The sequence below is a fragment of the Symphalangus syndactylus genome, chromosome 13 (assembly GCF_028878055.3).
Source record: "Symphalangus syndactylus isolate Jambi chromosome 13, NHGRI_mSymSyn1-v2.1_pri, whole genome shotgun sequence".
In the NCBI taxonomy this organism is placed as follows: domain Eukaryota; kingdom Metazoa; phylum Chordata; class Mammalia; order Primates; family Hylobatidae; genus Symphalangus; species Symphalangus syndactylus.
Window position 1 is genome coordinate 41,676,755 of NC_072435.2, and position 11,376 is coordinate 41,688,130.

The window sequence follows — 11,376 nt, forward strand, 5'->3', positions numbered from 1 at the left end:
TCCTAAAGTGCTGAGATTACAGGTGTGAGCCACCACGCCCGGCCTAAATTCTTAGCTGGTTTGGAAAGTGTTCTCTTGGTACAATTTATCAGCCTGATTAGCTCTGGATGAAAAAAATAAAATATGCCCTATATGGCCCTATAAAGCTAAGTGTCAGATCACGGATTTCTTTCTTTCTGTTTTTATTAGAGACAGGGGGTCTCACTGTCATCCAGGCTGGAGTGCAGTGGCACAATCACTGCTCACTGTGGCCTCAGCCTCCAGGGCTCAAGCAATCCTCCTACTTCAGTCTCCTGTGTAGCTGGGACTATAGCCACACACCACCAGGCCCAGCTAATTTTTGTTTTCTTTTTCTTTTTTTGTTTTGAGAGACAGGGTCTCACTATGTTACCCATGCTGGTCTTGAATTCCTGGGCTTAAGCAATCCTCTCACTTTGAGACCATGGATTTCTAGTTCTGCAGCAAAACTCCTTGCTTTTAACCAATCTCTCTTGTCAACTTTTTTTGCTCAAAAATATATAAGCAGGCCAAATGCTGTGGCTCATGTCTGTAATACCAGTACTTTGGGAGGCTGAGTTGGGAAGATCACTTGAGCCCAGGAGGTCAAGACCTGCGTGGCAACATAGTGAGACCTCATCTCAGAAATGAAAAATTAGCCAGGCATGGTGGCATGCACATGCAGTCACAGCTACTTGGGAGGCTGAGGTGAGGTGGGAGGATTACTTGAGCACAGGAGGGCGAGGCTGCAGTGAGCTATGATTGTGCCACTCCACTCCAACCTGGGCAACATAGTGAGACCCCGCCTCAACAAAACAAAACAAAAGCTTCTCAGTTTTATACTTTTCCTTTTTCCTTTTTAAAAAAGAGTATATATTTTCTTGAGACAGGATCTTGCTCTGTTGCCCAGGCTGGAGTGCAGTGGCATGATCATAGCTCAGCAACGTTGAACTCCCGGGCTCCAGCAAACCTCCCAGAGTCAGCCGGGCGCGGTGGCTCACACCTGTAATCCCAGCACTTTGGGAGGCCGGGGAGGACAGATCACGAGGTCAGGATATCAAGACCATCCTGGCTAACAAGGTGAAACCCTGTCTCTACTAAAAACAAAAAAAATTAGCTGGGTGTGGTGGCGGGCGCCTGTAGTCCCAGCTACTTGGGAGGCTGAGGCAGGAGAATGGCATGAACCCGGAGGTGGAGCTTGCAGTGAGCCGAGACTGCGCCACTGCACTCCAGCCTGGGCGACAGAGCAAGACTCCGTTTCAAAAAAAAAAAAAAAAAAAATCTCCCAGAGTCTCACTGTCATCCAGGCTGGAGCGCAGTGGCACAATCATGGCTCACTGCAGCCTCAACCTCGCATAGCTAACTTTTTAATTTTTAATTTTTATAGAGAAAGGGTCTTGTTGTGTTGCCCAGGCTCATCTCAAACTCCTGGCCTCATGCAATCTTCCTGCCTGGGCCTCTCAAAGTGTTGAGATTACAGGTGTGAGCCACCGTGCCTGATCTAAAAAAAAAAGAGTCTTATTTGAAGGAGTAACACAGAGTACCAAAAATTAAAGGATAACTGGAATTAGGTTAGGTTGCCTCCAATCTTTATTATCTGAGCCAAGAGTAGGGTGACAACCACCCTCCAAGATGGTCTCCAATCATTCTTGCCTCTTAACGTTATGTAGATCCCTCCCAACTAATGAGGTAGCCAGTGCAACCAGTAAGATTTATGAAAATGACTGAGTGTGACTTCTGGGATTTCCGCCTTGCTCTTTCTGGGATCATTCAGTCTGGAGAAAACCAGCCACCATGTTGTGAGGACCCTCCAGCAGCCAGCCCTAGGGAGAGATCCATGGGGCCAAGAATTATCCGCCAGCATCAGCCTGCCAGGCATGGGAGTTTAAGTCACCTTGGAGGTGGGACCTCCAGCCTCAGTCAGGCTTTCAGATGACTCTGGTCCACATAGAGATCCTAAATGTAACCTCATGATATTCCAAGCTAGAACCACCCAGCGAAATCACCTATCCATTCCAAACATAAAGAAACTGTGTGAGACAATAAATGTTTCTATGACAAGTGTGGTAGCATTTCAGACTTTTGTTTGAGGGCCTGATTCTGGATACTTCTGTGCTGTTTTCCACTGCTCTCCTCTTCCCCTCTCAGTGCTAGAGATGCAGCTTCCTTTCCCACGTATAAATAAAGTAACTGGGTTCAAAAGCAGGGCGAGTTAATAAAAAGATTTATCAGTCACCTTTCATGTTTAATAATGCTAACATTTGCTTCGAGGCCTCTAGGACTTACCCTTAAAGCTAGTAGTTGTCTGAAATGTGAATTAAAATGCCTTTGACTTTAGTGCCCTACTTCTTAAAAGGGGAAGACTCACACTATAAATTACTGTGGTTTTCAGTTTATCAACATAAAGGAAAAACTAATCATTACTTTTTTAGCTTGGCTATCTCAGTGCCCACTCAAACCCAGAACTACAGCCTACAAGATCTAGAGCTGGAATTCAGGTTTGGTCATTAGTGACCTTGTATCTCAGCTTCCTCATCTATTAAAAAAAAGAGCTCCATTACTCAGCTACCCCACAGCACCCAACCATTTATCTTCTGGTTTCTTCAAGACTCCTGTTTTTAAAAACCATGAAACTGTCTTCCAGTTCTTGGTAAGACTTGGTGGGAATTACATTCCAATCCCAGGGATGTCAGTAACAACCCTATAGTCTTTCCTCCTGAACTAGGAAAGCTACAGAAAGGCTCTGGCAGAGCTGCCCAACCTGGGCACTACTGATGTTTGACGCCAGATACTTCTTTACGGTAGTGTCATTGTGTATACCGTAGCAGGGCAGCATCCCAAACCTCCATCCACTAGATATCAGCAGCACTCCCACTCCCATATGTGACAACCAAAAATGTCTCCAGACATTGCCAGATGTCATCTGGGGCAGAATCACCCCTGGATGAGAACCCAGTGGGCTGGGGGATGGTTGCTAGAAAAACTGGGGTTCTTGGAAAGCTCCTGACCTGGCAGCCAGGGTAGAGGGGACTGGCACTACCTTCTTGCCTATGCCAAGATAAAGTGGTCTACAAAGAAGCCCCAGAGACTCACGTTCCATTCTCAGTTCTCAAAATTCCAAGTAGAATGCAGATTACCTGGCAACCACACACGCTCAAGCCTATAATACCCTCACCAAATGAGGAGGCCTAGTATAAGTCTCCTGGCTGAGAAGCCTCATCAGTCACTGCCAAGGCAAACCCAGGAGGCCTTGGCAATCCCACCAGTAATGATTTACAGTGGCCCAAGCATATTGCGGGGGGCGGAGTGGGGCTTTCGGGTCTAATCACCCACTCTCTCTTTCAAATCCCACTGGCCTCCCACTGGCCTCCCTGGCTGATCTTCTAACAAGCCAGGCAATTCCTGCCCGTAAGCCTTTTACAGCAAAAGCTCCCTGGGCCAGATATCCTTATTCGCTCACTCCATTTAGGTCTCAAATGTCACCTCTTTACAGAAGGCTCCAACCACTCCATGTAGTGGAGCGACCCCCGCACGGTACGGACCACCCTAAAATATATCCTACACTCGCTTATTTGCCTATTAAGATCCGTCCTCGCCTCTAAGCTGCTTGAGAAACTCTTGTCTGTATTCTCAGTGCCCAGTCTGTACCGGACATGGTTCATTTGACAGACGCAGAGGGAATAAACATGGAACCTTGTCATTCCTTGCAGTTCAGCCCCTAGGGGCCCAAGGCTCCCCGCTCAGCCCAAACCCTTCCAATATTTACTTATCCCCTTAGGGCCTGGCGCCTCTCCCAGTTCTGAAATAGACAAAAGGGGGTGGTGGGTGGGATCGGGATGGGCGTGTAGAGCTGCGGCGTTTTTGCAGAGAAACTGCGCGGGGGAGGACGCGACAATGGCGACGGCAGCCGAGCCTGCTGCCTGCTCGCAAGGACCAAGGCCTGAGAAAGGGAAACCTAAGGCGTCGAGGTCCAGGAGCGCAGGCCAGGGACGGAGGTGGTGGGGGCGGAGACCTCGCGCGCTGAGACCCGGGCCCACGGACACAGGCGACAGAAGCCAACACCTCAGGCGGCCGGGAGCCGGGACGCCGGCTGCAGACACAGACAGCTGAGGCAACGAGGCGTGAGGGGAGCTACCCTGAGGCGACAGGCCAGCGGCGCCATTTTGTGACCGCAGGGAAGGCAGTGACGGGGCCCCAGGGGAGGTGCGGGCGAGCCTGGTGCGGCATCCGCACGTGCCTGTCCCATCCCCCACGCAGAGCCCGACCCCACCCTGCCAGGCCCACCTGTGTAGCTCATGGTGGCGGGCAACACAACATCCGACGACGCGGGCTTCTGCTGCTCTAAACATCCGACTCTGCGATAGCTGCTGCTAACCACAGGGTCCCCTCGACACACACCCGAGACCCGCCTCCCGACCGCATTGGCTCATACCGTCCTCGGCTTCACGTCTATTGGAAGAAACCGCTGTCTATCTCTACGCCTCCTCATATCAGTGGCTGGAAGCTGCTGACAATCTCGTGAGAGCCCCGCCTTGTCCCCGCGTTCTGTTATTCTAAGGCCTCAGTGATTGGCCTACAGAAGCCGGCAGAGAGGCGGAGCCCTATAGAATTTGAGGGGGCGGAGCTGTGCACTACGGAAAGGCCCAAGGCCCAAAGAGGAGCCGCGCTGGAGGAGCGCAGGGGCTGGAGACCCGCCAGCTACAGAAAGGCTCTGGCAGAGCTGCCCAACCTGCTCCTCCACCGGGCTGGAGGAGCGCCAGTGCCCTGGAGACCCGCCAGAGGGAGTCAGGCCTACCCTCAGGGCACGGCTGGGATGCCAACTCCGCCACCGAGGTGCTGGGGAGGGGACTTAGCTAAGTCTTTCAACTTCTCTGGCCTTCAGCTCCAAAACAAACATAGCAAAGCCATGTTGGAATGAGAAAATTAAAACTCAGCACCAAACAAGATGCTGGACACACGTTTCAACATTACGTGGCAAAGTGTGTGTAAAGAAATCATTCTGGTGCCAATGCACTGAATAATGTGATTAATCGTCACAAAGCGATAATATATTTATATGGCATACGCTTATATGTGTAATAATTCCGTTTGTATTGTGTGTCATTCAAATGCTCCTTCAAACCTGCAAAAAGCTTTTAATCCTCACTTAAAACTGAAGCTTGGAACTCATGATTTGCTCAAGGTCCTTGACAGTTACGTGTTAAAATGGGAACTTTGCTTCTAAAACCCTCTTGATTCACTCTGGACTCCAGAGATCCTGCAATAGTGCAGCCGGGCACCAGTCATGTCCTCAGTCTGTTTCCTGGGCATATGGAAACCCCTGCCAGGGACAACTCATAATTTCTAGAGATGACAGAGCTGCACCGAAAAGAGTACTTAACGTGTGTGTTTGTGAAAACTCATTGAGCTGCGCAATTACGACTTCTACACTTCGTATGTTTTAAAACTTTTTTTAAGGTATGCTGTTGCTTTTTGATATTGTCGATTTCTTTAGGTGTAATAGTGGCATTTACAACGTTCAGAAAAACATACTGAAATACTAAGAAGTTATCTTATGGCCAGGATGTGCTTCACACAATTCAGACAGGTAGAGAGAGAAGGGGGAAGCAAGGAGCTATAAGATAAATCTGACAGCTGAAGACATTGGTCATGGGTTGGTAAGTGACGGATAGATGAGAGTCCATTTTACTGTTTGCTCTACTTTTGTATAGTTGGAATTCTCCATGATAAACTGTTTTAATAGAACTCCCTCCACCCAAATGAGGCTTCTGCAGAACTTGCTGCCATATGGAACAAAGCCACTTATGATGTGTTAAGTGAGCAAACTACACACATGAAGCAGAGATCTGATGGATAAGCACTCTGGCTTTGGGGTTCATCTCCCCGTCAGCCTCAGGGATGCCTGCCTGTCGTGCAAACCAAGGTAGGGCCCCAGGACACGTCTTCTGCGCCCTGCAGGTTCGTTCCTTCATCGCACTTGCCACAGCCATCATTGTACCCTGATTTGATTCTGTTCACATCCAACACCCTCGCAGAGAGCACGGCTCAAAGGCTGAGACTTTGCTGCCTGAGGTGCATTAAAGTGGCTTGAGCAGAGAAGAGCAATGCTCAGAAAGTTTTAGGAAAACATCCCCCTGCAAGAACTGGAGGCGACTCTTCCAAGGACACACATGACCCTCACTTCACTGCATGATTGGTGGGGAGGAACTTGCCATATGACTTTATAAGCTCTTGCATCATTTGATTGTTTTTTGTTACATCTAGCCTATACCACTTTTATATTTCAAAAACTGACTTACGGGCCGGGCATAGTGGCTCATGCCTGTAATCCCAGCACTTTGGGAGGCTGATTGCTTGAGCTCAGGAGTTCAAGACCAGCCTGGGCAACACGGTGAAACCCCCGTTTCTAAAAAATTACAGATATAAGCCAGGGGTGGTGGTGCACGCCTGTGATCCCGGCTACCTGTATGGCTGAGGCAGGAGAATCGCTTGAACCCAGGAGGCAGAGACTGCAGTGAGCCGAGGTCCCGCCACTGCACTCCAGCTTGGGCAACAGAATGAGACCCTGTCTCAAAAAATAAAATACAAAAATAAAAACTGACTTATGAAAAGTTGAAAGAGGAAGAAACACCTTTGAGTCAGCTCACAAGATGCTCTCCCTGCTTCCTAAGTCCTGGATACAGCCACCCACCCACAGCACAGGATGGAGAGAAGTGGTTGCGGCCTTCTGCCACCAGGTGAGATGTGCGTCCTGACCCCACAGGGGCAGAGGTGCAGGCCAAGACCACCCTTGCAGGCGTGTTATTGCAGCCTGTTAACCCCTCCTTCCCTGGAAGGGGTATGGTGGGAGGGCCCAGAAAGCAGAGCTGGGGTAGAGGTGGCCCCTTCTGTCCACATGCCATGAGGTCATTCCCACTTTCCAGCACTTGGCCGTTTAGTGAAAACGATGAGCTGAAAAACCACATGCAATAAACAAGAAGGAGCAGCCAACAAAATCTCTTAAAATCTCAGAAATGTTCAATAAACATTTGCAGAGCAAGAAAATAAATAACATCGCAAAGGAGCCAGTGGCCCCTTTTCCCCTTGTGTTCCTTGGGTCAGGGGTGCATGTGTCTCACTAGAAGTCCCATGTATTAAAAGCAGGTGAGTTCCAGCTCTCTACACCCCCACGGGCCCCCCCCCCACCCCAAATACTCCCAACGGGTCCCTGACACCCTCGCTGGTAGCTCCTGCCCTTGATAAGCTGCTCTAGCCTCAACTGCTTCTTGATCCTGGCTCCCTTCCCAGACGGGCTGCCCAGAACCCTGGTTCGTCTGCTCACTGGAGCCGCTTTGCCAGCCAGCCAGAGCCCCCCTCCCAGCCATGGCATAAAGGGCCAACAGCTGGGAACTTGGGCTCATCCCCAGCTGCATCTGGTCGGCTTGGCGGCCAACGGGAAAACCCAGGGGCTCCATGGCTCTGGACAGAGGAGGCCCCGATCCCAGCCCCGGCTGCCAGCCAATGCCAGCCTGTCCACTCGACAGAAAAACACACGCTGGCTGCCTGCCCCAGGGCGTTTCCAGAAGAGAAATTTAATCTAATTTACATACTTCTAGGTACATCGATAACCAAAATGTGGCCACTGAAAAAAGTTAAAAGGTCAATCAGCTCCCGGCTTCTAGCTGGCCCAGGATTGCAAAATAAAAAGATCCACGTTCCTTATTCTCTACACAAAACGCGTTTTTAAAAAAGTGAAAGGTCTAGGGAGCTATACATAGAAAGCAACAGTGAAAAGGGAGAGGGAGCAGGAGTGGGGGAGGAGAGTCCCACCCCCCAACCCCACCCTCCAGGGCCCCAGAGCCCCTGAGGCTCTTTGGGGGGCCTTGACATGGCAGGAGGCAGCTGTCAGCTCTGAGCTCTTCCCAGCTGGGAAGGCCCCTCTGGGAGGCAGCCAACAAGGATTTCCGTGGCATTGTGGGCTCAGTGGGGGGCTCCCAGCCCCAGCAGGCCCCACAGAGGGAGCGTGGCTTCCCCTGAGCAAGCACCGTGGCATGATGTGGTCGTTCAACCCAAGAACTGGGGGTCCGGGGCAGGTCCCGGGTCTCACGAGGTGCGTGTGTGTGTGTTCGCATGTACATGCGTGTGAGAGGATATTCATGGGGGAGAGAGGGAACCAGAACAGGGGTCTTTGGGGTCTTTGCAAATGGCCACGGATGGCAGACATCGCCCTGCCTGGCTGCTAGACGGGGGAGTGCTGTCCTCCCCTGTGACCAGATCGGCTGCCACCAGAGACCTGGCTGCTGCCCCTGCTGGACCAGGTGGGCATGGGCTGAAGGAAGACATCCTGTGGCCCCAGAGTCCTCGGGCTGGGGGAAGGGCGGCTAGCTGGCTCCCGGCGCCCTGGCTGTAGTGTGCCCGGCCCCCAAGGGGCACCGGTTTGAGGTTTTGGCTTGCTCCTTTGGAAACGGAAAGAAAGAGGAAGAGGGACAAGGACACAGAGGAGGAAGAAGAGGAGACAGAGGTGGCATGAGAGGGGATCTGGAATGCTTTTGTGTTAGGGAGCCTCTGCCGCCGCTGTCTGTGCCTGCGGGGCCTGGGACTCCTCAGGTGGGGGGTCCACTTTGGAGAAGTTCATCTCCAGGATGTGCCGCTGTAAGTGCCGCACCCACTCTTCCTGGATGGAGAGGGGGCCCTGGAATTCCACTTCACAGAACCTGCATGGGGGAACAGAGAGAGGAAGTGGCCAGTGCTGTGAGGAGAGGCGGAAGCATAGCCTTGCCAACATCCCTGGGCACACCTGCTGCTACTCAGTGTGGACAGAGCCAGCCCAGGAGGCGGGGGAAGAGGGACCCAGAAGTCAGGCGTTTCCCGTGGACAGCCACTCCACTCACCATGGGGTCATGGTAGGGTCTCACAGAGACCCCTGCCTCTATGCTCAGAAGTCACTGGTGCCAGGTAAGGGCTACTGGCTTCCAGGTACCCCTGCCATCTGGCGGATACATAGAATCTGAGACAGTAGAGGGCACAGAGAAGCAAATCCTACCCAATGCACCAGGCCCCCCTCCTCCTCCTGTCTTCCTGGCACCTAAAAAGCCCTCACAGCACAGAGGCCTGGAGCCCAAGCTCCATGGCTCAAGACGTGGCTTTGACTCTGACTTCTGACTTGGCTTGTATGGCCTCAGGCAAGTCACCTCACGTCTCAGAGTCCCAGTTCCCTGCTCTTCGACGTACTTGTGGACTTTGGTAAGAATTAACTAAGATCTACTTTTTTCTTGAGCCAGACACTAGTTGAGTGCTTACTTACCATGTGCCAGGCAGTTCTGAGTGCTTTATAAATATTAAATTCACTTACTCTTCGTAACAAATCTGTAAGGTAGGTTTGTTATCAACCCGCTTTCGTGAGTGAGGAAATTGAGGTAAGGAGCAGGTAAGTCCTTCCCTGAGGTCACTAAGCTGGTAAGTGGCAGAGTTGGGATTTGAACCCAGGTCTACGCAGGCTACAAAGCTCAGGGTGTCAGCCTTTAGCCTGAGCCCCACCACACCCAAGGGCAGCCACTGAGGCAACACCTCCCAGCTTCTACCAGACCCTATCCTGTTCCAAGGCTCCGGGTGACCAAGGCCCACTCAGGTGGTCTCCCTCCCTCCCTCAGGGCCAGCCTACCTGCATTTGAGGGTGTAGATGTTGCCCACGAACTTGACAAGTGATGTCTGGGGGGGCCGGGGCACCAGGGAGGGGACCGGACGGACTCGGGGTGGGGGTTGCCGCACCTCCTCCAGCTTCTGCTGTAGGTCATTGGTGTCCTCGCCTCCCCGGGCTGCGGAGGCATCTGGGGGACGGGCTTGTCGGCGTTCGAATTCTAAGGTGGAGAGAGAGACCGGAGATGAGTGGGAGGGGTGGATGCTGCAGAGACTTGGAATACACAAGAGCTGAGGACTGACGCTACCTGGATGGGCGGGATGGGGAACGGATGGGTGAATGGGTGAGCAACTGGAGAAAGGACTTAAGGGCCACGGCAGAGCGCCTGGGGAGTGGCCGGGTGGGCCTGACAGGTGCCCGCTGCACTCCTGACCCTCCTCCACCAGCACTCACTGTTGATGTTCTGCCGCTGGTGCTCTTCAGCCTTCACAGTGCCTGGCGGGCTGGCGGCTAGAGGCCGCTCACCACTGTCGGCTGCCCGGCCAGCCTCGGGCCCTGGCTCCCCTCCGGCACTGCGGCCGACCACGGCCAGGCCCCCAGGTGCCAGCCCCAGGGACGGCCGCTTGTCACTGTCACGGCCATGGCCGGCACTGCGGAACTTCTTGGTGAAGGGGCGGCCGCCCTGGATGTAGCTGCGGTAGGCGCCCACCTTCTGGGGCCGGTGCTTGATCCACTCGCTCAGTGTCTCGATGGGTGAGCCATTGACGCACCACTCGGTCACGCCGAACTGCCGCAGGTGTGCCCGTGCGTGGCTGGCCAGGGCCTTGCGGTTTTCAAAGTAAAGGCCACACAGCTCACAGCAGGCCTCGGTGGCTGCGGGGCGGAGGGGGTGCTGCTGAGTCAACGCCCGAAGGGGGCAGGTGCACCCAAATGGCCCTGCCCAGGCCAGGTGCCAATCCCGCCTCCCACACAGACCCAGCCATGGGGGCCCCACTTGGGGTCAGTGTGCACGCTTGTGGCATTGCCTGGCCTGGCAGGCCCTGGCGGTCGCCCTCCCGGGACCCTGCCGCCCGCTGCTTACAGGAGTGGGAGGTCTTCTCATGAAGGGTCTTTGCCTTGAAGGGCAGTTCAGTCTGGATGTAGGTCTTGGCCTTGACCTCTGCTGGGAGGAGGCGGTCCTCCTGCAGGGGCCGCTTGGCTGCCACTGAGCCCAGGTAGCCAGTGGCTGAGGGCTTGGCCCCAGTGATGGGCGTCAGGCTGAGCTCACGAGGAACTTGGGCCGGCCCTGCACCTGGTTTGCCTGGCCGGCCAGCCAGGGGCGACAGCGGCAGTGGGGACTGCACGGGCCCAGGGGCCACGGTGGGAGGCCCGTCCTCAGCCAAGGCAGGGGCCAGGTCTCCAGCCGGTGGCTCCTTCTTGATGAGGCATGGCTTGGACTTCTTCTTGAGGATCTCTCGCAGTGTGTCGATGGGCGAACCATTGACGGACCACTCGGTCACACCCATCTGCCGCAGGTGTGAGCGCGCGTGACTTGACAGGCCCTTGCGGTTCTCGAAGAACTCGCCGCAGAACTCACAGCGGATGTCGCGCACCGGCTCTGCCCGGGACGCTGCAGGGGATCCAGGGTAGGGGGAAGGAGGAGGAGGAGGAGGAGGAGGAGGAGGAGGAGAAGGAGGCGGCGGCTGCGGGCAGGAAGCCTCCCAGCTCAAAGCCTCCGTATCAGTGCCAGCTGCCTAGCTACCCCTGTCCACGCCACCCACCAG

At 53.8% G+C, this 11,376-nt stretch overlaps 2 protein-coding genes across 11 annotated transcripts in view; both read right to left on the minus strand.

Annotated features, from left to right (window-relative positions):
* The window catches only part of AKAP8L (A-kinase anchoring protein 8 like), a 38,018-nt gene extending 33,617 nt beyond the window's left edge, over positions 1-4,401 (minus strand). For all 3 annotated transcript variants that reach the window (XM_055239247.2, XM_063616348.1, XM_055239246.2), the window contains exon 1: positions 4,282-4,401. In XM_055239247.2, the coding sequence (XP_055095222.1) occupies positions 4,282-4,294 (13 nt within the window). In that variant the 5' untranslated portion in view covers positions 4,295-4,401. The remainder of the gene's footprint in view (positions 1-4,281) is intronic.
* Positions 4,402-6,996: 2,595 nt separating this feature from the next.
* Positions 6,997-11,376, minus strand: part of WIZ (WIZ zinc finger) — a 28,374-nt gene continuing 23,994 nt past the window's right edge. For 6 of the 8 annotated variants that reach the window (XM_055239236.2, XM_055239228.2, XM_055239230.2 and 3 more), the window contains 4 exons: positions 10,695-11,222; positions 10,067-10,486; positions 9,638-9,833; positions 7,549-8,690 (listed from right to left, as the gene is read on the minus strand). In XM_055239236.2, coding sequence (XP_055095211.1) covers positions 8,531-8,690; positions 9,638-9,833; positions 10,067-10,486; positions 10,695-11,222 — 1,304 coding nt within the window. In that variant the 3' untranslated portion in view covers positions 7,549-8,530. Of the gene's footprint in view, positions 8,691-9,637; positions 9,834-10,066; positions 10,487-10,694; positions 11,223-11,376 lie in introns of all 8 variants that reach the window. The other 2 variants (XM_055239232.2, XM_055239233.2) reach the window with 1 other exon arrangement.